Source organism: Xyrauchen texanus, chromosome 29, assembly GCF_025860055.1.
Source record: "Xyrauchen texanus isolate HMW12.3.18 chromosome 29, RBS_HiC_50CHRs, whole genome shotgun sequence".
NCBI classification, from domain to species: domain Eukaryota; kingdom Metazoa; phylum Chordata; class Actinopteri; order Cypriniformes; family Catostomidae; genus Xyrauchen; species Xyrauchen texanus.
The window spans coordinates 9,176,965-9,203,504 of NC_068304.1; the positions used below are offsets into that span (position 1 = coordinate 9,176,965).

At 36.5% G+C, this 26,540-nt stretch overlaps 1 protein-coding gene across 1 annotated transcript in view; it reads right to left on the reverse strand.

Moving 5' to 3' along the window:
* The window catches only part of cntn5 (contactin 5), a 411,731-nt gene that overhangs the window by 42,572 nt on the left and 342,619 nt on the right, over positions 1–26,540 (reverse strand). Inside the window, exon 12 of the mRNA XM_052097793.1 lies at positions 9,320–9,464. Coding sequence (XP_051953753.1) covers positions 9,320–9,464 — 145 coding nt within the window. The remainder of the gene's footprint in view (positions 1–9,319; positions 9,465–26,540) is intronic.

Sequence of the window (26,540 nt, forward strand, 5' to 3'; positions counted from 1 at the left end):
TGCCAGATCTGCATAATTCCTTGAATCAGGCACTAAACCAGCGCAAACGCCTTGTGCAAATAAACAGCACTTTAACCGGCACAATTCCTTCTCAGTCAATTCCCCCATTAATCTTTTATGCCATTTTGTGTCTCAAGTAAGTCTATCTTGTTTCAAGAATATTTAGATTTTACTCCAAAATGAGACAAAACGTTTGATCAAGAAAATGACTTCTAGTTTTCATTTCCCCAATTATGGCTCCTTTGATGATGTTTCTGAGATACTGGCCCTAGCATTTATGAGAGTGGCTTGCCATACTTTTAAACTAATGGAATTAATACTTTTCATTTAGAACACAAAACCCTTGAACATTAATGGAAATCCATGTTAATCACAGACCTTCATTAACTCCGCACAGCTGTCAATGTCAGATAAATGCAGGGCAGCTTCGATCGCACCCCTGCTCCTCTCGCAATTGAACATCTAGAGATGCCTTTCTTGGATGCAGCTAATGTCCAAAAATCCTTCTGCTACAGACACAAACATCTACGCAAATGGGTAGGACTGCAAATTGTATTTATCTCATTTCAACAAACGTTTGACCAAAAATCCATTTTAAACTATTCTGTTGAAGTGGGAAAAGAATGAGTCCATTATAACTCAAGTGACCCAGCCCATAAATTCAAAAGGTCGAAAAATCGTACATAAATTAATGTATATACTTTCACTGCCCTGTTCTGAAGTGACTAAACAATCACTCAATGAAAACAGGTGGAAAAATACTAATTAAAACTAGATCATAAAAACATTTGTAAATATAAACATACTAATTCTACTACTAATAATACAAACAAATAAAACAAAATCAAGCATGACCTCTAGAAATTTTAACACAAATCTCATAAATATTTGTTTCATAAAACGGCTACATTATATCAGGTACATAGTTTAATGTTCCACTATATTTTCCGAGTTTGGACATTCATTTTATTTGAACCTGCTGGTGGAATATCCAAACTGCAATTGAAGGAACAGAGTTTACACTTTGCACTGCAAACAAATGTCATTTTGAAATGCAATAGCAATTCGCTTTGTGCCACTTCATTGAGTGTATACACCCACAGTGCATACACTCCCACACATGCCCACTTGTGTATTGTGCTGGCATCAAAATTGCGCTTAGAAAATAGTGCTGTTACGAAAATAGGATAAGACGCAGTGCACAGTGTTTGCGTGTAGCACAATGCTTAGCATGGCTACGGAAATTGAGCCCATGGGGTTTTGGAATCTTTTTTTTTTTTTTGTAAATGGGCCAGTAAGCATCTACAGAGCACCCACATAATAATAAAAGCCACCCAGAATATTGTATAGGGTAGTTTGCACAGGTAAATACCCTTCAACAAATCAACTTTACATGTTCTTTGAAAACATGTCTAATGCATTTTTTTTCTTCAATACTAAAGGCATCTTGTTTTAAAATGTTTCGATATTTTTTAATGGAAAACAAGACGAATAATACTGATTAAGTAATCTTGGTAACACTTTCTATGTAGCCCATATTTATAATGCATTGTAAAGGCATTATACATACATTATAATGCATTCATAATATATCATAACACACCTTATAAGTTATAACTTCTCATAAATAATTATAACTACAGTTATAATACATTATAAGACTTCCCCTATTCATAGCTATACTTAAGATTATAATGCATTATAACACAAGCAACATCCAATGTTAAACAGCAGAAGCTAATAAACGTATAAGTGCTGTATTGTGTAAACAGTCAAAAGACTTTATGACATGATCCTATTATAAGTGATCTTTGCCTGCTTTAAGTTACAATATCAATATCTTATTATAAACAGTCATGAACTTGTAACATACAATATATTACATGTCAAACTTATACAATGGAAGATATTTATAAAATAATTCTCCATATAAGATTTTTATAGAATAGAGTCCGTATAGAATCAGTGTTTTTTCTGTGGGTGTGTTTACACGCAAGAAGATTAGCTGCATGTGTGATGAACATAATTATATTTTTTTTTCCGAGAGAGAGTTTCTGATATATTTTAACCTTGTAGCTTTACAAGTGTTTTTCATAATATCTCAATTTATATTGAATTGGTGTTATTTTCTATTTTGTGCATGTGCAATATACAGAATATTATTTTCAGCATGAGTAATGTCTTATAAATACTTAAACAAATCTTAGGGATGTTTATAAGACATTGATTTTGTCACTTAAACCTATTATATATATTACAAATACATATAATATATTATAACTTCTGCAGATATAATTGGATGTTGTTGGTATTATAATGATTATACTGAATATACATTATATGATTATGTACTGTAAGTATAATGCATTATCAATTTTGTTACAATTATTTATGAGAAGTTATAACATATTATAATGTGTATTATGAGACATTAGTGGTGCATTATGGTGACTTTACAATGCATTATATATATGGGCTTCATAGAAAGTGTTACCCAAATTTGTTTGTGGTGTAATAGTATTAATAATAATCAGATTAATTACTTACTGTAGATTCACAGTCTCTCTCTCACACATATACACAGTAAAATGCCATTTCAGTCATAGACAAAGTGGCAGAGAGAGCTATATATGCCCTTGCCATGTCACAAAAGAAGAAAATACAATAAATTGCTTGGCTCTGACAAATTTTCCGCACAACATATCAGATCACGCAAGCTCACAGTCCATCCATCACCTTGTTACCCAAAGAACGGCACATTGTTGTGCTGTTCAAATCCACCATCTATCAGTAGTCATTGTCTAGAAACAAACATCTATCACACAGCAGACAACATCATTTCAAATGTGAAATAAACCACGACTCTGACCTCAAGAACACTTTGTTCTGAGTAAACTATTTATTTTACTGAGGGGTATGTCACCGTTGGAAGGGCAAAAAGTATATGAATGCTAGTTACACCATTACTTGAGAATTATTGATTTGAGAGAATGGAACTACGGCTTGATAAGCAGCAGCAAGTGAGGCGGGGTGTCAAGGTGAGAGTCAGCTTTGTGCTGTGTGTGGACATTTTTAGCGTTGCTCTGCGGTACGATCCCAGGCCCACGTGCAGTTGTGCGTTATGGCTGGTCTGGAGCTGGCGAAGCCATTTCGCAGGACAATTTAAAAAGAGCGCAAATCCCAGTGGTTATTTCTCAGAATAAATTGCCTGCTTTGCAGCAGCACCACTGTCAGCAGAAAAGCCAGTAAATAATTTTGCAGCGTCCACTTGTGACCTCGCATGGCCTGTGATAAATATGTGGTGAATTGGGGACTCGGGGTCTGTAGTACTTGTAAGTTAAGGTGTGTGCATGTGCAAGTTTATGTGTCCGTTTATGTATGAGTGTAGGGCATGGGTTCTCAACATTTTTTTGATGTGCAACCCATTTTAAAGCTTCCAAAATCCTTGCCTCACCCACATAACAGAATAAAGCTACAGTACAAACTTTGTATAGAATAGCTTATTTTAGTTTTCTTGTAAAAATGTGTATTCATAACTATATATTCAGGATTTATACAAATATATTTAGATTTATTACTATATATTCAGAGTTACATATATACATATATATATATATGTATATATGTATGTATATTCAATTGATTCTATTTACAACTATATATTCAGATCTATGATTGTCTGTTCAGGATCTATAACAATATATTTAGATTTATCACTATAAATTCAGGATTTATAACTATATGTTCAGATTCACAACTATATATTTATAACTATATATTTATAACTATATATTATGGATTTATAACTATACAGTATATTCAGGTTACACATATATGTTTAGATCTATGACAGTCAAGATTTCTGACTATATATTCACGATTTATATATATAGATTCCGATTTACAACTTTATATTTATGTCTATATATTAAGGATTTTTAACTATATTTCCAGGTTACAAATATATATTCAGTATTTATAACTATATATTCAGACTTCCAACAATATATTAAGAATTCATAACTATACTGTATATTCAGACTTACAAATACAAATTCAGGATTTATAGCTATAAATTTGTTTTTACAAATATACATTTAAATCCATACCTATATTTTCTGATTTCAAACTACTTAATCAAATTTACAATTATATAATTCAGATTTACAACTATATATTTAGATGAATGACTATATTTTCAGATTTATGACTATATTCTGATATACAAATATATGTTCAGGATTTATAACTATATATTCAGTATTTATATAATAATTTATTTTTTGTGCACATGGTGTCAGACGCTGAAGAAAACAGAAAGACCTGTCTTATGCCCAAAGTTGAGAACATCTAGCGTCAGGCACACTTTTTCATAATAACCGAGGCAGTATATTAATGTTTCATGACGATTGAATGGAGAGAAACAGAATTAGGTCTTGGTGACCTTGTTTTTTATCTGAGCATGACTGAAATGCTTAATAAAAAACACTAAAATGGCTTAAGATCTGGTTATAGAAATCAGAATGACCATGTCAAGGTTAGGATTTTGTGCAAAATTATGCAGAGCAAATGTCAGTCATGACTTTTAACACGCATATTGATTACAGTTTTAATAGAACTTGTAAGTACAATACATTTAACAACAAATGTTAAAACAAAGATGAAATAATCACTTCGAAGACAAACGCTTCAAATCTGTTTTGGGTTTCAGTATAGTCTTTGCAAGAATACATTAGCACATGTTTGGTGCCAATTGCACACAGCGGTGAGAATTCACAGGATGATGACAGTGAGAAGAGTGTAAAGAGGGGTTGAGTGTGAGATTTAAATATACGAATACATAGAAGTAATGTTTCAGTGTATACAGTACTGCACATTGCACAGTATTCAGAAAAGTATGCTAATATTCCATTCTAAACATACACCATCCGGTCATCCTAATATCCTATATGAAAATGAGGTCCCATCCAGTCAAACAACACCAAAATTTCATTGGCACCATAAAACAACATTTGACATTATAATTTTTTTTACATTTTACATTTTATGCATTTGGCAGATGCTTTTATCCAAAGCGACTTACAGTGCCCTCATACCAGGGAAAATCCCCTCAGAGCAACCTGGAGTTAAGTGCCTTGCTCAAGGACACAATGGTGGTGGCTATGGGGATCGAACCGGCAACCTTATGATTAACAGTTATGTGCTTTAGACCACTGCCAATATCAATACCTGGCTTGTGATTAGTTTAATGGCCCTTGCCATTCCTAACACATCTAGGCATATATTTGGCTGTGAATCTCAGTTAATAAACAGCAGCTCTTTCATTCATGGCAGACAGCGCTGGACCGGGGGAGATAATTTCAGATCTGTCACTCATGATGATTGACACATCTTCTCCATCAAGTGCACCATTTGTGCACCAGCTAGCACTCATATTCCTTGTGCTCATTTAAAATGAAACAAAGAGATATAAACTCACTTTAGAGCAGTCGTGTTTAAGCTTGCTGTCTACTCTAATGTCTACATTTGAATGCATTTTCCTTTTAAATCCTAACTGAAACCAACAAGTATAAAAAGGACAAAACGGCAATCTCCGGGATGAATGTGATGAAAACAATAAACGGCACATTGAAATTCAGCAAACAAGTGCACATCATGTGAAGTGCAAGTGAAGGTTGGCTTAGCAAAGACATAAAGCAACAGAAATGATTGGCTTGCATGCTCATAAGCAAACGTATACTGTATTGCATCAACCATTTTATATAATAGCTTAAACGTTATGTCACAAACAGCTGAATTCTACATAAAAGATTACCATTTAATGATCACACCCACCAAGAACAAATCAATCAATCTGACTTTAGTTGCTCATTCATTTGCACTGTTGAGGGATTCTGTGGAAATTCTGAAGGCCTGAGGGGGGTGGAGCTCAAACTCACACGCTGCTTCAGGCATTGATTTGTGAATCAGTTGTCACACTTTGCTTGTAAGCATCAAGAAATAAATTCTGACTTTATAAACTTTTCATTTTTCTCTGTTTGTTTGTAGATTAATTAAGAGTGGAAAGCGATTGGAAATACATAGGCAAAAAGGTGATTGAGAATGAAAGGATGGAAAATATTTATTTATTTGCATGTTAGGCCCTGAGAATTCACCACTGGCATTTTTCCTTCAATCAGCCCTCCTCATTACTACAAATTATAGCAAGAAAATACAGTGCATGAATGATCATCAGATGGTATGTCGAAACACAATGCAATTGGCTGAAATGCTCATCTCTGATGTAATCAGTGTGTTTAAAATGGGCAAGGAGGAGGCAGGAACCAGCTGAACATTCAAAGTAATATTTTAATGAGAATAAAAAGACAGAAACATAAACACACACACGGCAGCTGCGTGTAGCTCTCTCTCACCCGAACTGCTGCATCCGGCTGCATTTATACCCCTTCTCAGCTGATTAGCTCCGATTGGGGGCCAGGCATGCTCAGTCACTCATCTCAATGTTTCAAGCATGGAAAGACGGATTAATGACCCCTGAAACCCTGTGGTATTTAGAGTTAGAGCTATTCATTCAACAATTTCTCATAACAATATGTCCTTATTGCAACTTTTTGCCCGCACCACCAAAACGTCACCTTTGGTACATATTTTAAATGTCCATGCCCAGTTTAAATAATGGTATTTGTAGTAAAACCATTAGATTTTCTTACCATTGATTTTATTTTCCCATATTATTACTGTGTTTTCATGTTACTACTGTGTGTTTACCATGATAATCATGGTTAAAGGGAAGATCTCCCAAAAATGAAAATGAAATTATTTTCTCACCCTCATGATATCCAAGGTGTGTATGACTTTCTTTCTTCACCAGAAAACATTTGAAGAAAAATTGAAAAATATCTTAGCTCTGTAGGTCCTTAAAATGCAAGTAAATGGAGATTTCTCTTTTTAAGCTCTAAAAATGACAGACACTCAACATAAACGTCATCGATACGATTCCAGCTGTTAAATTAATGTCATCTAAAGCAATACAATCACTTAGAAAGACAGATTATATCAACACCTAACGGTAGCCTACATTTACCACAGCAAAGTTACCGAATGTGTTAGGTAGCTGTGTCCTCTCGTCATACGGAGAGTTGAGAGTTCACCAAACTTGAAGCAAATGATATCAAAAAGCAATTGATCAAGTTTAGTACTAGCCATGATTTGTATATCAGTAGATCGATATGATTAATAAAAATAATTATAATTTGTTTATGTATAGCGACTTTCCAAAGCTCAAAAATGCCATTCAAAAATGAAACAGCCATTGGCCAGGAAAATAAAAAATGGCACCCCATGTCAAAAAGGTTGCCGACCCATGAGATAGAACTTAAAATGTGATTCTTGGTCAGTGCAACTCAAAATGATGGAACAGGTCACATATTAGTGAGTTAGCCTTATTATACTATAATTTCCATATTTTAGGTCAACTAACCCAGCCCCACCCCTAAACCTAACGACTTATCAACAATTTTGTTACATTTCACTATACTGTATAGATATTTTTCCACCTCCAACATGAGTTAAAAACTAAAGGAGCCCTCTAGGGGACAGGGTGGGAATTTTTTCGGAAATAGTTTTGCGTGCCCTCGCAATTAGTTTTGCATGCCCTCACAATAGTTTACATTCCATCACAATCATTTTGCATTCCCTTGCAATACATTTACCATGGTTTTACTACAGTAGCCACATTTTTAAAGTGTGCATGTGAATGGAGATTTCTTCTTTGAAGCTCCAAAAATCACAGACAGTCATCAGACATAAACGTCATCCAAAGACTCCAAAGGTTAAATTAATGTCTTCTAAATCGATACGATTGCTTTTGGTGCGAAAAAGATAAAAATGTAAATGTAAGGATGGATTCCAAGCAGTCTCTCGTACGACGTATTACCGTTGCCATGATAAAGAGGTATTCTCACGTTCTCCACTCAGCTGAGACATCCAGGATAGGCACACAATCACACCATTGAGTAAAGAACAGATAATTACAGATCTATACCAAATCCAACGAAACTTCTGTACAGCGTTCCTCCTTCTCACTTGTAAACAGCGCTGCTCTTTTGGCTGTGATGCATATGCATCAGTTCTTGCGTTTCCAATACCAATGCAATTATGTCACACGCGCTTACTGCTGCAGAGTGGAAGCATGATTTAGAGTTTAAAAAAGTACTTATATATTTATCTTTTTTAGCACCAGAAGCGATCGTATTGCTTTAGATGACATTAATTTAACAGCTGGAATCGTATCGATGACGTTTATGTTGAGTGTCTGTCATTTTTGTAGCTTCGAAAGAGAAATCGCCATTTACTTGCATTTTAAGGACCTACAGAGCTAAGATATTTTTCTATTTTTCTTCAAATGTCTTCTGGTGAAGAAAGAAAGTCATACACACATGGGATATCATGGGCGTGAGAAAATAATTTCATTTTCATTTTTGGGAGAACTTCCCTTTAACCATGATAATCATGGTAAACACACAGTAGTAACATGAAAAGTAATAATATGGGAAAATAAAATCAATGGTAAGAAAATCATAATTTTGTGTTTCTAATGGTTTTACTACAAATACCATCATTTAAACTGGGCATGGACATTTAAAATATGTACCAAAGGTGATGTTTTGGTGGTGCAGGCAAAAAGTCACAATAAGGACATATTGTTATGAGAGTTTGTTGAATGAATAGCTCTAACTCTAAATACCACAGGGTTTCAGGGGGTCATTAATGCAGTTGCTGTATTGCTTTGAAATTGTAATCAGCCTTCAGTCTAATGGCCTAAATTATATGGAGGATAAATTGTTTATTTGATTATTATTAGAAATTTGACTTGGGTCAGTAAATAACTTCCTAGCAACTACTTAAACCACATAGCAACCACCTTACAATGCCCTAGCAACCACCTAGGACATCCAATCAACCTCACAGCTACGCTAGAATTTTTGCCACACATATAAGAAATGAACAGGGTGTAAATCTCAACACAACCTTGCAGAGCAAACATGCTGATAGCTCTGAGAGTGCAAACAAACCTGTCATCACATAGCAACACAGCAATGCTGAACCCAGCATGAGACCGGTAATCATTGGACAAGAACATTGATTAAGGCCCCCGTGCACACAGATTCATGTAAATGTATGCATGTTTATGAGCATATTTAATTGGAATCAATTAAAAACATGGACCCTTAGGAATGGGCTGCCACTGCACCATCCAGAATACTGATAATGATCTCACTTTCAGGCATAACATGTAAGGTCAAGGAGTGAAAATCACCTTCGGCTGGGTGGGACTCTCCGCTCGTTTTTCCTCCATGAGATCCTGGGTTTGGGTGACGCACGCGGTCGGCACTCCAGGGAGATGTCTTTACCCACAGTGGCGATGAGACGGACAGTGTTGCTGCTGAACATGGGAGCTGATGCTGTTCATAAAACACAAACATTGTGCCATTTTTAGAGACCAGAATATATGCTTACAAACTGCACTGCATGTAGGGGAGGGCCAGGGGTTGTTGTCACACTTTTTACACCTGTGAATATTTCTTGGCATTAATGTTGTTTATAAATCACAAGCATAGTGCCACCATATAAGACCATAACTCAAGGATATAAAAAGCAAGTCGGGGTAGGTTTCTTAGTTTACTTTTGAAAGTAAATTGACACACACCTTAAAGTCTTGGCTAAAAAAGCTATTGACATTTTAAATTCTATTGACCAGGGTAAAAGATACAATTCATTTAACACACACTGACCTTTAGTGACAATATGGGGTAAGTTGTCACATCATATTCTGCAACATTTAAACAGCGCAACAATTATGAATCACAAAACAATTCATGAAACATCTTAAATATAAAAATACAACATACACAAATATTGGTCGCAATTTACATTAATGTTCACTAATGAATTATAAAGGGGTTCATTTATGGCTAATATTTAATTTACACATGTATTATAAATGATTGCTATCCATTTATCACAACATGCATATAAAGGGGATGTTCATGTAATAGCTTCCAAATAGTGAGCCATTAACCTCATGTTATAAAGGCTTAATAACATGTATTCAACATTAGCAACCTTAAAAATGTACCTTAATGTAAATTAGACCCATGTGAAGCATTTATTAAGGAGTTGCCAACTTTAGAAACCTGTATATACAGTTCAGTATAGTTTAATGGTCATCAGGCTTTATTATATGATATCTGCTGTGAATGAGCATGAATACCTAAAAAGTGTTTTTGCAGAGGACTTTAGGTAACTAGGACTCAGTAAGTTGGGACAGCATTCTGAGAAGCGCCATTCTTTTGACATCAACGCAACAAGGAAAGTTACAACACAAGTTACAAGTTGAAACATTACAATAATTAATAGGAACACAAAGGGGACTGAAATAAAATTACAAAAAAGCCTCCTTTTAATCTCTCTAAAATAGTCTATTTTGCTACATTTTGACTAATCATGAATAAGGGCATATTATATTTTTGATTAATATAAGTATTTAGTTTATAACAATGATAGTGAATAAGAGAATGAATTAAGCATTTATAACATGTAAGTATAAACAGCTAACTAGCTAAATAAGTATTGGATGAAAGTTGCCCTTTTTATGAATGTTGCTTTAACTGAATATAAATGATTTATAAAGCATTTGCAATTGTCTTATTTGTCATTAATGAAGCCCTTAAATACTTAAAGAGAAAATGAACATAAAGTGTTAACCAAATATTGTAATAGAGCTATTAATAAAATTAATAATTATGAATATATTTAATTAGGACATCTTGCCCTAATAATAATGTGCCCGGATACCTTGTCCTGAGAACACTGGTTAAGATCTACCTTCATTTGTATCTCAGTGTGGTTTTATTGTGTTCACTTTTTTCCCAACAGATAATGCAAAACTATAATGATATTAATATTCACCCAAAAATGATCCTAATTGAAGTAGATTCTGAAACTAGGTGATGTGTTACTGACAGCAACTAGCCCTGAAATATCTGATATAAAAAACAAATTTGTTACATGCAAATGCAAAATTCACTTGCTCGCTCAACAGATGTAATTAAGACTTAATTGCTTATTGATGCCATGTGAACACTGTTGTAAATATTCACATGTGACACCATTTATCTTGCCTAATTGTACAATTTGTTGAACTACAGAACCAACAACTGCATTATAAGAGGATTAAATGTGAGCTTTTAATGAATTAACAGGTCTGTTTTCAGAGACAAGCAACGTGTGATGCTCTACGGAGAGATACAGGTTTCTGAAATGAATGTAATGATGGCAATGGTGTCGTTATAAGTGCCGAGTTCATCATTAGTATCTTATTGTTATGCATGATTGTCCACCAGAAGTAACACATTCCCAGGCTAAACAATTAAAATAAATCAGATCTTGACAAGTGCATTTAAAGGTAATTACTGTTAAATGTCTTCGGGAAGGATTTCAAAAGGCATTTGCAACCAATGAGTTTGTGGAGCCACACAATTAAATGCGGTTTAAATCTGGGGGCCGATTTCAACTGACCTTCATTTAACATGTGTCAAATACATCTTAGAGTCAAACTAGAATGGCTCATTATCTAACACCAAAAATGTTACAGTGAAAGCCACCTAAGGTACAGACCCAGGCTTTTTGTGTTGCAATTTTTGCATTGAGTTTTGGGGGGGAATTGGTGATACAGTGTGTTAAACATTAATACTGTGCAGGTCCTGTTACAGCATTAATTCCATTCATAAATGCATTGTGAATCCCCCTTTGTTGTATTTTACGCAAGTCCAAATGAATAGACAGTGAATACTGTATATCGATGTTCAATCTGTGGAAGGACCACACAAGAGTACTGGGCTTTTCTTGGGCAAGTGCTCCAGTGGCTGGGGAGGTCATCGTGTGATGGTATTCTAGCGAGCAGAGCTAAAAACATATGGGCTAAAAGTGATGATGTCTGCAGAGCTGCAGGAGTCTTCTGGGGCCTGAAGCTACACGCTGGCAGGCCACTTCAGGAATGGTTAGTCAAAGGTTGAACCATGTTTTTACGGGTGACATTGACGAAGATGGCATTTTAATCTCAGCAATTGCCAAAGGGCCTGTATGCCTGAAACCCATCATCTTCTGGTACATGCAGAAGGAACCTGGACCAGTGAGCAACTTTCTTAAGTCTAAGAGTGGGGGCGTGCATGTGAAAGCATCTCTTTGTGTTTGTGAACATAGGCATACAATATGTATGGGCATCTGAGTGTGTGTGTTGTATGGAGCTAAAAGAGTCTCAATAAAGATAAATGCACACACTACATTCACATATGCACACACAGGATTCATACATGCACACACAGGATACACAAATGCGCACAAAATTCACAAATGCACGCACAAAATTTAAAAAGCACAGAAGATTCACAAATGCATAAAAAAATCATAAATGCACACAAAATTCATAAATACACACACAATTCAGAAATGCAAACAAAATTTACAAATGCACACAAGATTAAGAAATGCACAGGACAAGATTCAGAAATGTATTTCTGATGCACGCTAAATATATCTTGATTTACAAACTTTTTGCGGTCTGTGAACTTCACTGCATTTGTGTGTGAATTTTGAGACTCCCTGACTTGGCTCGACACACAAATGCCTTTTTTAAACAAGGAATGATCTGGAACCAATCAGATATCTCCCTTGTTTTAGCCAATCACGAGAACGCACCCCACGTGGGGGATTGAGCCAATCACATGAGCAGCGTTCACACAGCGCGTGCATGTGGTGCGTGGCGCTGGCGCGTTCACGGTCATTGTCACTCAGTTGAGACCTCAACATGGCTTCTGGCAACGACAGGGGAGCGGTAAGTATAACTTAACGTGTTTAGCTAGTTATAGCCCTGTTATGAGATGTAGTTTAATTGTTAATGTTAACCGGTTTATTTGTGCAACTATCAACATAAGCTAGCGAGCTACGCTAGCGTGTCTGCATGCTAATAGGGTCAGGCTAACGTTAGTATCTTTCCATAAAGTTGAAATTCTTGTGAATTAAGTGACTGTTTGACAGGGTCTGTCACCCCAAGCCGAGGTAGCAGCTCGGGCTTTTGTGCAGTTATTGGCCCGGGAGCTGTCCTCGGCTCCAAACGCACCGAGAGAGAGTACAGCAGCAGTCAGGGCTGGAGGCAGTGCTCCTCTGCCGGTTAGCGATGGTAGGGTGAGACAGGCTATGAGCAGGTGATCCATTTAACTTAGTATTTCTACATTTGCTAGTAAAGTATAAAGAGAGACCATAGTCCCTCATCTAACTATTCTTATTGCCCTCTGTCTGGTAGGGTTGGGAATCTGAACTCAAAAACTAATTTTATTTTGGGGGGGGTGTTCCATGCAGGTGCTGAACTTGTCCCAAACTTTATTTCAAATAGCTTAATTGGCATGAATGTTTAGGTGAAGAATGTTGCTAAAGCAGAAATCCACATACAAATTTACATTTGGTGCTTAAGAAAAGATTAATCAGTCCTCCAAAGTTTTTGGTACATAGATAAAGCATTATGTATTGTTTATTAAGTGACACATGTTTACGTTACTGACAGTGAATAATATTATTCTGACAAATTTTGTCTGAATTTCAACTTTATGGAAAGATACTAACGTTAGCCTGACCCTATTAGCATGCAGACACGCTAGCGTAGCTCGCTAGCTTATGTTGATAGTTGCACAAATAAACCGGTTAACATTAACAATTAAACAACATCTCATAACAGGGCTATAACTAGCTAAACACGTTAAGTTATACTTACCGCTCCCCTGTCGTTGCCAGAAGCCATGTTGAGGTCTCAACTGAGTGACAATGACCGTGAACGCGCCCGCGCCCGCACCACATGCACGCGCTGTGTGAACGCGTTCATGTGATTGGCTCAATCCCCCACGTGGGGTGCGTTCTCGTGATTGGCTAAAACAAGGGAGATATCTGATTGGTTCCAGATCATTCCTTGTTTAAAAAAGGCATTTGTGTGTCGAGCCAAGTCAGGGAGTCTCAAAATTCACACACAAATGCAGTGAAGTTCACAGACCGCAAAAAGTTTGTAAATCAAGATATATTTGTGCGTGCATCAGAAATTCATTTCTGAATCTTGTCCTGTGCATTTCTTAATCTTGTGTGCATTTGTAAATTTTGTTTGCATTTCTGAATTGTGTGTGTATTTATGAATTTTGTGTGCATTTATGATTTTTTATGCATTTGTGAATCTTCTGTGCTTTTTAAATTTTGTGCGTGCATTTGTGAATTTTGTGCATGTGCATCTTGTGTGCATGTATGCCTGTGTGTGCATGTATGAATCCTGTGTGTGCATGTATGAATCCTGTGTGTGCATGTATGAATCATGTGTGTGCATATGTGAATGTAGTGTGTGCATTTATCTTTATTGAGACTCTTTTAGCTCCATAGTGTTGCTGACTGGGAGTTTTGACTGTGTCTCTCTTTTTGAACACTAATGTATACGGTATACTTCGGCTCCATGATGCTTATTAAAGCATCAGAGGCACACTTCTCATGTTTTTTGTAAACAAATATTTAATACAAATTTAAATTGATATGAAAAAAATGGCAAGTTGTAGTAGCTCTACTTAAAACAAAAACAATAATAATAATAATTTTGACAAAATTCTTTATAGTTTTGACATATTATTTAATTAATATTCAATAAAATTTAGTAAAAATAATAAAGTAATTTTAATAATGATTATATTTACATTTTAAAATGCAATAATCAGCTGTGTACAACACTGCATGATGTTCCTTCTATTTCAAAATAATTAATAAATCTTGAACTTGTGACTCTCGGGAATTTAAATTTGAATAATTTCTACATCTTACTTAAAAATAAGTAAAACAACAAAAAACATTACATTTACTAAAATAGTGTTGAATTAATTTGTGAAGCTCAATCATTCAACCCTTTTACAAAATGTATTATAAGAAAACAATGGCCAAATAAATATGTATTGAAGATCTAAGATTATCAAAAATATTTAATAAAAATACAAATATTATTACTACTACTACTAATACTATTAATAATAATAATAATAATAATAATAACAACAGAGTAAATTATTATTATTATTAGGAGTAGTAGTAGTAATAATAATAATAATAATAATAATAATAAACATGTTTTAATAAATAATCATATTTTTGTTATGTTTATTTAATTTTGTTATTTATTGATAATAAATAAGAACATGACACAAATCAGCGTTTTTTTTTTTTAATTTTTATATTTACACATGTCTTCACTTTTGGTAACCAGGTGAACAACCTAATAGAAAATAAATTAAATGTAACCTCCTCAGACCCGAGCACGACTGCTGTGTGTATTTTTAATTTGCAATGACTGTTTGCTTCCCAGTGTAAATAGCATCTGCCACACAGTGCAGCTATCTGCACCCAAATAATCTGGTGGAACCACAGAAATATAGGATAAACCAAACAATAGGAGTTGCTGCAGTGGTGTTGGGTGTAAAGACAGTTTGTGAATGTATACTGTTTTCCTAGCGACCGCGGTTTAAATCTGCATATTGTTCCACTCTTTTTCCCATCCGATTTTCTGTTTTCACCCTTAATATTTCCTTTAATACTACTTTAAATAATAGATACAAATTAATATAAATGTTGATTTCATCTCATTGATATGGTCACGGGGAATGTCAGGGAGTGCATAGAAGGCTTTTATCCAGTGGTCTGGTCTTTCGATCGCACTCGTTCCCGCGGCTCGGCATCACTTGTGTGTAGATTGCATCACTGTATTACTAATATAGCATTAAGCTTTTTGGCAGAAACATGATTTTAACTGAGACTAAGTTTTAGATAATACCAATAGAAAGTCCAATTTTTATAACATCAATTTGTTCATTATGTTTCCAGTAGTGTTGGTTATTCATGTTTTTGAGGCGTTACAGACTGATTTTCTGTAGAGTTGCTTTTGTACAATTTGTTTTTTTCTACGTCCAATCACTGACAACCATGTTAAAATAAAATTTTGCATTATAAATTCTGAATCCAAGTACTGATTATCATTATCCCATGTCTGCCAACCATGTTGAGTGGTGCAAACTTCGTCTGCAGCCTGAAAATGAACTTTTGACCATTTGTTAGGAGTGAATGCACTTATCTGCATAGAAAGATATAGGATGTTCCATGCTCCCTAATTAGTGAATGCCTTAACCTCCAGTGTGCTGTCTGTCTGCACTGGTCTCAGAACAGTTTGAAATGTACCTTTTTATTCATCCTAACTCCATATAAAGCCACTGAAAGCAACATTTTCAGCTTTTGGATGAACTCAATGTGATAATACACAGTAAATATAGAATTTAGATGTAAAAATAGCCCTATAGACCACATCAGAGGTCATTGTGTTTAACACCAATAAATCAATGCTATAAAAAATAAATCAAGATAAATAATAATGATAATAAAAAACATATTGGATGAACGTACACACTGTATTCCTTTTACTCGTACAGGTTTTAATGTATAAAATGTAAATGGTTTCGTACCCGATGTAGTTTTGTTGGAGTTTCTCCCAAAGACAAACTCCACTGTGATCAGCACCATGTTGTTTTGTCACATCACTCGGTGCGTCAAAAGTTTAACCTTTTAATGACAGCCCAAGAGTTCTGAACTGAGGTCATTCAGTCTAAATTAAGTTAAACTATGCATAGCATAAAGCAAAGACAAAATATAATGTACGTGCATAAGGACACGGGTTGCACAAAGATAAACATAGAGTAATATTTAGTTTAACCTACTTATTTTTAATTTCGCAAGAGTTTCAGGCCCTATTTTGTACCCTATTCATTAATTCTTGATGACCCTCTACTGCTTCATTGGGGGATGCCCATTCTGCTGGCCTGAAGGGTAAGAACAGCTCAGCAGCACCATGAATTGTGGCCCATACTGGGACCTTATTCAGCCTGCAGCTTGGACTCATCAGAATAAGGGCTGCTGTTAGCTATGTGATATGTCATTGCAATATGTGCTCGCCTTTACAACACAGAATGGACTAAGTCACGGACGACAGCTCTCCCCATAGGCGCTGAGTAACTAGGGGATTTGTCACAAATACAGGCAAAAAAGCATTCTCTCTTACTGTCACTCCCAAGAACTAAACAAGCACTTTGCAGCCAAAGGGAAATGGACCAGTGAGGGGGAATATTCAGTGACACACAGCTCGTGGGAAATGATATGAAGGAAGCATTTAATGATGTTCAGATTCTGTTTAGAAGGGCACCCATGTGCCACCGGGATGTGAGAGACATCTGTGACACACACACACACACACACACACACACAAATGTATGCAAATACAAATGACTGGAATTTTATGTTACAATGTTAAGTTTTTTTCCTGTCAAAAAAAGTTAGGACTGAGCCATTGAATTGTTGTCCAGGTGTTTACTGATACATAGTCATGTTTAATATTCAAGTTAAGCTATATTAACAGATTTTGACATTCTGAAATAATTTTAGTAATAATATTAAATTTTAATAATTTTGATGTTTTTGACGTAAAAGACAGGTTTGGTGCAATAACACAGACATTTTAAAACCAATGCAAACTATTTATTTATTTGTATTTTATATATATATATATATTCTTTTATTATTATGCTATTATTGGTGTTTTATATTTCGTGATATTTTACAAAGGGTTTAATTTCGATTCAATATTCAATGAAGAATATTCAATATTTAAAGTTTAATCCACAAGAAAAATATAATTTGCACGCACACCCTCGCCCACTCCACAAACAGTGGTCCAACACCGGCAGTGATTGACCCTTTACCACTTATTACTAATGAATTGAGTATGCAGTTACTGCATGCCGATTTAACAAAAAATAAGGAATATGTTTGCTCTAGCCTTAGTTAAAATAATGAATAATATGAGTACTGTTGCCAGTGTAAATAACAATAAACAATAATAAAAAAAATTTTTTTTATTAAAAAGTTATATTGTGGGATCTTGTAGAAGAACCCGGAACTCATTTACTAGAGGTGAAAACTTTACCAAAAGACCAATCAGTCTTTCTGACTAATACATACTGATCAGTGTATCCACTGATTAACAAAATCCAAGAACTGACAGTTTTAAATATATACAGGACAAGTAATCAAATTAATTATGCAAAATATATTTGGAGTGCTTGAATTGGTCATCAAGAATGACTGTTTATCAAAACATTAAATGATTATTTGACATTATCTGCACATAACCTAATTATTATTCTTATTCACGAGTTTTGCCACTTCTGCCCCCAAAAAACTGACCCCACCACTTTGTAAAACAAAGTGAAACCCATTATATATATTAGAAGATTTATATCAGCCCTCTATTTCGTGCTGTACGACTAAATTAAGTATTTTATTAGCCACTGGCAATCAGTCAGTCAGTCACATTTGTTTATAAAGCACATTTAAAAACAACAACTGTTGACCAAAGTGCTGTACATAAGCCAGATAAAACACATACACAAGACAATGACATTAATAACATTCACAACAATTTAAAAGCTAAAACAAACAGGTATGTTTTAAGATGATATTTAAAATCATCAAGAGTAGGAGAAGACCTGATATGAAAAGGCAACTTTTTCCAAATCATGGGCGCTGTGACTGAAAAGGATCTGTCACTCTTTAATTTAAAATGTGACCTAGGGACAGTTAACTGTAAGCAGTTAGATGAATGTAAAGCTCTAGAGGACTGTTGTAGAGAAATAAGATCAGAGATATAAGAAGGTGCCAGATCATGCAAGGCCTTGTAAAGAAACAGTAATACATTGAACATGATCGTGTATAAACCAGGAAGCCAGTGGAGAGAGGCTAAAACAGGATAAATAGAAATCACATTTTCTGGTACCAGTCAGAAGCCTAGCAGCAGTGTTTTGCACCAGAAGATATAAAACAGAAAAAAAGTGCATTATAATAGTCCAGTCTTGATGAAATAAAAGCATGCATCAGGGTTTCCAAATCATTAAAAGTTAACAATGTAAAAAAAAGCTTCCTTTGACCACAGAATTGATTTGTCTGTCAAATTTTACATCAGAATCCAAGAAGGCACCCAGATTTCTAGTTTTAAATGTAAGTTGGTGGATATTGGTCCCAGTTTACTGGTTAACATAGCAGTAGAGTCAGGAGGTCTTAGATTCGTTAAACTGAGGAAAGTTAGCTGCCATCCATCATTTAATGTCCTCAAGACAGACAAATAAAGATTGAAGGCACAGGCATCATTTGATTTTAGCGGTCATTTTTAGTGTAATCTGCGTAGAAGTGATATGAGATTCTATGCTTCTGGAGGATAGCACCCAAAGGGAGCATATACAAAGAAATCAAAACAGGGCCTAAAATGGAGCCTTGCGGTACTCCATGGCTAAAAGGTGCAGAAGAAGAGAAGAAATTCCCAATCTCAACTGAGAAAGTACTATCCCTCAGATAAAGAAAACCAATCAATTGCACTCCCCTGAATTCCAACCCACTGCTGTAAAAGCTTCAGAAGAATAGTTTGCTCGATTGTGTCAAAGGCTGCACTGAGATCTAGCAAAACTAGAAGACTCCATAGCTATCAATAATTAATTTGTCACTTTCAGGAGTGCAGACTCAGTGCTATGTCTTGTTCTGAAACCAGACTGATATTTGTCCAAAACATAATTTTTACTTAAAAAAAAAGAAGAAAATTGATGGAGAACAACCTTCTCCAAAACTTTGGAGAGAAAAGATAATTTTGAGATGGGCCAATTATTATTTAAAACATAAGGATCAAGGTTTGACTTTTTAAGCAAGGGCTTGATCACAGCATATTTAAAACTGGATGGGAAAGTACCATTATTTAGGCAACTGTAAACTATAGACAATATGCTGGGGCCAATAGTGTCCAAAGCTTCCAAAAGAAAATGAGGAATAAGGTCCATAGAACTGGAAGCAGGCTTCATATGACGGACAATATCTACCAAATGAGAGAGTGATACCAGCTCAAATTTAGTTAAATGAGATGAAGATCCAAAGAAATAATCAGATGCAGGGGGTGAGAAGCCAGAAGATCTTAAGACATTTCATTTACTGGCAAGTAAATATTACGATTTAATTCGCAAGAGCTTGAGTTGTATAGTGACGAAGAACTTGAGCGCCATAATCCTTTTACTGAATAAGAAGCTAGCGATAAAGAAGCTGAATTCAGCCTTCTCTTTTACAGTGTGTTGTGTCCTTATATCTGCTGTGCTCACTCAACCATAAACTCTTCTGTTAAAGATACATATCAATGTAAACTCAATGTAAATCGAACAAGTGCATATACACTCACCTAAAGGATTATTAGGAACACCATACTAATACTGTGTTTGACCCCCTTTCGCCTTCAGAACTGCCTTAATTCTACGTGGCATTGATTCAACAAGGTGCTGAAAGCATTCTTTAGAAATGTTGGCCCATATTGATAGGATAGCATCTTGCAGTTGATGGAGATTTGTGGGATGCACATCCAGGGCACGAAGCTCCCGTTCCACCACATCCCAAAGATGCTCTATTAGGTTGAGATCTGGTGGCTGTGGGGGCCATTTTAATACAGTGAACATTGTCATGTTCAAGAAACCAATTTGAAATGATTCGAGCTTTGTGACATGGTACATTATCCTGCTGGAAGTAGCCATCAGAGGATGGGTACATGGTGGCCATAAAGGGATGGACATGGTCAGAAACAATGCTCAGGTAGGCCGTGGCATTTAAACGATGCCCAATTGGCACTAAGGGGCCTAAAGTGTGCCAAGAATACATCCCCCACACCATTACACCACCACCACCAGCCTGCACAGTGGTAACAAGGCATGATGGATCCATGTTCTCATTCTGTTTACGCCAAATTCTGATTCTACCATCTGAATGTCTCAACAGAAATCAAGACTCATCAGACTAGGCAACATTTTCCAGTCTTCAACGGTCCAATTTTGTTGAGCTCTTGCAAATTGTAGCCTCTTTTTCCTATTTGTAGTGGAGATGAGTGGTACCCGGTGGGGTCTTCTGCTGTTGTAGCCCATCCGCCTCAAGGTTTTGCGTGTTGTGGCTTCACAAATACATACCTCGGTTGTAACGAGTGGTTATTTCAGGCAAAGTTGCTCTTCTATCAGCTTGAATCAGTCGGCCCATTCTCCTCTGACCTCTAGCATCAACAAGGCATTTTCGCCCACAGGACTGCCGCATACTGGATGTTTTTCCCTTTTCACACCATTCTTTGTAAACCCTAGAAATGGTTGTGCGTGAAAATCCCAGTAACTGAGCAGATTGTGAAATACTCAGACCGGCCCGTCTGGCACCAACAACCATGCCACGCTCTAAATTGCTTAAATCACCTTTCTTTCCCATTCTGACATTCAGTTTGGAGTTCAGGAGATTGTCTTGACCAGGACCACACCCCTAAATGCATTGAAGCAACTGCCATGTGATTGGTTGATTAGATAATTGCATTAATGAGAAATTGAACAGGTGTTCCTAATAATCCTTTAGGTGAGTGTAAGCAAGCATGTTACAATATGTAGTAATGTACTGTAATAAATGTGTTAATACATAAATATTTAAAAGGCACAATAATACATTGTGAAATATTTTAACTTCAGAAAACACTGTAAATGTTAAATAATGTAACAAATAGGTTTGTGCTGCATCTATACAAGGGTTTGGCAATTATTTATTTATTTATTTTTGCATAGTAATTTTGATATAGTAGCACATAAATTACACTTTTTGTATAATAATTATTAATTCTATTTTTATTAGGTTCCGACCTTGTGAATATTTTGTTAAATTGTTTATGAATTTTCAAACAGTACATTTACATTTACATTTACATTTATGCATTTGGCAGATGCTTTTATCCAAAGTGACTTACAGAGCCCTTATTACAGAGACAATCCCCCTGGAGCAACCTGGAGTTAAGTGCCTTGCTCAAGGACACAATGGTGGTGGCTGTGGGGATCGAACCAGTGTACTTCTGATTAACAGTTTACCAGTTATGTGCTTAGACCACTACACCACCACCACTCCCTTAGTAACAACAGCTTTTGTGTGTGTGTGTGTGTGTGTGAAATTTGTACATTTGTATACAAGCTGAATTGTTAGCGAAATATTAAAATAAAATGTACAAACTCGAATAATATATTGCATGAAAACTAATAAATAAATATTCATATATTCATACATTACATATATATATATATATATATATATAATGCCCCCTTCTTAGTTTTTTTAATATTTGTTGTCAATCTCTTGTCAAATAAATAAATGCACATGAATATTGATTTGAGTTTACATTATTTCATAATCGATTTTATTCACGTTGCTCTTGAATAAAAGTTTAATTTGATTTAAATTGAAATTCTTTTACTTCCTCACTGAAAAATCTGGTTCACTCGGATATATATCACACCAGAGCAGTTAAATGTATTGCAAATGTGGTATCACGTTGCTTTAAAAGCAATGTTCGAATTGCCTTGAGTTAAAATTATTTTATTATGTGAAAGGCAAGAGACTGTGGAGTGATACAAGACACATGAAACTAGCACATCTATGTCAAACACAATGGTCAATTATACAGCGTAGCATTCAGTAAACAAAATATTTGCCATGATATCAATCAGAGTCAAGTATTCTAGAGAGTATTTCTTAAATTGAGTCATGAGGCTTTCAATCCAACATAAATCCTGTCAAAAGTAAGAGACATTTGTATGTGTTTATCTTGTCTTTGAACCATTGTCACCCCATGGACAAATAAGAGTGCATAATGAGGAATGTAAATGAAAATGGCCCACATTAAAGCAATGAGAGGTTAACCACATGAATCTTTGAATGTGTGGGAGAATCAAAGCTGACAGGGAAAAAATGAGGGTGTCTCCAGTTACTATGCAATCCTAGTTTGCATCTCTTCTTTGTTTTGTCCTGAGAGCCTAGAGATGCAGAGTGCCTGCACTTTAGTAAAGAACTCTCAAACATGTCTGGGACTGACAAACAAGCAGTGCCAACATAACTTATTTGTCCCCCCGTACCTTTCTCTTTTTATCTTGCATGCTTTTTTTCTTCAGCAAAGTGGGGCAATTTGTGACAGCTTTCTCTGGGAAGACTTCTCAATGCCTAACTCAATATCACAAAGGTTTCCATCCTCAAATGTGCTGCCAGCAGACTTTTCAGTCTGGTTAAGTGAGGAAAGAAAGGAAACAAATTGATTGCTACTTGGCCTTGTTTTGCCTTTGTTGATATTCTACAATGACTGTTTGAGGCTGTTTGAATTATTCATTTGTGTGAATGAAAGCCACCTGTCAATAGCTGGCCTGCTCATCACCCACAAAGACAAAGAGTGATGAAACTTTACCTGTGGGGTTAAATGGCCTTTTGAACATTGTCCACCGAGACCTCTTTCTCTTTTATGCGGCCTCAGAAAAAAGAAAGTACTGTTTTAAGGTATAAAACCATCATCACTGGGGTGCTACCCTACAATAGATCCTTAGGGTACAATTATACACCCAAAACAAGTTATACATATTAACTAGAGGTACTAAAAAGGTCCCCTTGAGGGTAACACCCGAGTGATGGCCGTTGAACCTTAAACATTACATTTGTTTTATTTTCTGAGAGTGTATATTCATTAATATTTTTGCTATGTCTGTGCTAGATCTGCTTTAGCTGTCTGGGCATATAATTTTTCATAATTAGGAAACAAGTAAATATATGTTAAGTTATGTAAAATTAGTTCCCGTCCACTTAGTGTTACCTAAAATTAGCGACACTTCTAGCTTTACATTTTCAGTAGCACGACAGTATAGCTATTATCACAATAGTGCAGTTTTCCCAGTAATTAGCTGGATTTTGCAATGAGTAGCGCTGTAAGGTCACAAAACATTATCACTTTGTATTGAGAACGCAGCTGGGGTAGCATAAGGGTGAGTAAATTATAAGATAATGTTCATTTTTGGGTGAACTATCCCTTTAGATTAAATACAATAAGTTATGAGTAGCTTGTTGCTTGGGAAGCTACTTTTTCAAAGTAGCTGAACATCTGCTATGTCACCTGATTATTTGTACTTGAACCTGAAAGCTGGATTTTTCTGCTGCTAATATTAACCAGTAATACAATAGCCCTATTGTTTTAATCCAATCAAATGCATAATTAAGCATTAATATATATACACACATACACATACAAATTAATACTTAATAATGAAGATGGACCCCCCCCCAAAAAAAAAGACATGCGAAAACGTATTCAATTTTCCCCTTGTGAAAATTATTCTATTTTGCATTTTTCTAATTTAATCGCATATTTTTCATGACAAATTATATTAAACAGTTTGAGTGAAAATTTTGATTATGGATTATGATATAATCATGATCCTGCATGTGAATTTTCACAAAGCATATAAAGTGCTTTAATGAAAGAAATCCTGTGCTTTTGTGTTATGAGTTAACACAGTTAATGTCACAAATTTGATTATTTGAATACTGATCATGAAATTGTGTGGAATTTTAAATACTTCTTATATTATGTCATTGTAATCATGTAATCACTAGCATGCAAGCAATAGCAAGAGAAGAGCAGGCTATTTTATTTATATGATGTTTTTCGTACCTGCATTTCAATCTACATCTTGAAGAAATCCTTCCTCATGATCATGCAGCAAGTTTTTATCAGATGAATGGGAGGCTAAACAGTGTATTAAAATGTGACAAGACTCACGCTGCGCATGCAAGCCATTTCTGTATCACAAACGTCTAGGTTACTAGTGTACCCCCGTTCCCTGATGGAGGGAACGAGACGGTTTGTCGATTGTAGTGACACAAGGGACTTCTTTCGGGAGCCTTGGATACCTCTGAAAATGAAAAAGGCCAGGTTCTGCATTGAGGAGCCGAGAATTAGTTTCAGACATTACAGCAGCTTGGAACAGTGTTGTGGCAAGGGGGGACACAACGTTTCGTTTCCTCCATCAGCGTAAACCTGCCTGGTAGAGGGAGCTCTGGCTTGGTTGATCGTGTCTACGACAGCTGGTGGTAGACCACTTAAATCTTCCACATCCCATCCAGGGGTCAAATGTGGATGTTCCAGAGGTCTGGGTGCAGATGCCAGAGGGTTCCCCATCCCTGAGAACGAAGGTCTTTCCTCAGGGGGATTTGCCAGGGAGGTGCTGTCGCGAGTTGTGACATATGACGAGAGCGCATGCCGCAATTTATGTATGCTACTGTTGCAGTCCGTACATAACTGAACGGATCAAGATGTGTTTGCTTTGGTTCAATAGCATAAACCTCCACAGGGCTAGAAATACAGCCAGCAACTTTAGGCAGTTGATGTGCCAACGTAGCCATGGGCCCGAACAGGAACCGGCGGCAGCATGCCCATTGCACGCCCCATCCCTGTTTGTAGGCAACTGTGGTGACCACGATGAGTCTGGACACCTGCTGCAGGGGGAATCCGGTCTGCAGAAAACAGAGGTCTGTCCAGGGGTTGAATAACTGAAGGCAGAGGGGGGTGGAAGATCACACTATACGTGCCGTGGTGCCATGCCCATTTCGCGACTCGAGTCTGAAGCCAGTGCTGGAGCGGTCTCATTTGCATCAACCCTAGCAGCGCAACTGTGGCTGAGGATGCCCCAGGAGTCTCTGGAACTGTTTTAGAGGGACCGCGGTGCCTATTTTGAACAACGAGAGGCAATTCATCACTGACTGCGCACGCTTGTTTGTGAGGCGCGCTATCGTTGAGACTGAGTCTAACTCCATGCCGAGAAAAGAGATGCACTGAACAGGGGAGAGCTGGCTCTTTTCCCAGTTGACCTGAAGCCCTAGATGACTGAGGTGCCTGAGCACCTGGTCCCTGTGGGCGCATAGTGCCTCTCGAGAGTGAGCTAAGATCAGCCAGTCATCGAGGTAATTGAGTATGCGGATGCCCACTTCCCTTAGCAGGGCAAGGGCGGCCTCTGTGACCTTCGTGAGATGTGAGGGGACAGGAACAGGCCGAAGGGGAGGAGACTGTACTGGTACGCCCAGCCCTCGAACACGAACCATAGAAAGGGTCAGTGTCGGGGCAAAATTGAGATGTGAAAATACGTGTCCTTCAGGTCTACCGCTGCGAAGCAATCTTGATGCCGGACACAAGTTAGAATGTGTTTTTGTGTGAGCGTCTTGAACGGGAGTTTGTGCAGAGCCAGGTTGAAAACTCGCAGGTCCAAGATTGGTCTCAACCCACCTCCTTTTTTGGGTATGATGAAGTAAGGGCTGTAGAAACCCTTCTCCACCTCAGCTGGAGGGACAAGCTATATCGCATCCTTTTGCAAAAGGGTAGCAATTTCCACAAGCAGGGTGCTGTCTTTTCCACCATGCACCAAAGTGGGGCAGATGCTGGTGAAACGGGGCGGACGCCTGGCGAACTGAGTCGGATGGTTCTGGTCAGCCTTCGCTTTTGACACAAGTGCTTTTGATTG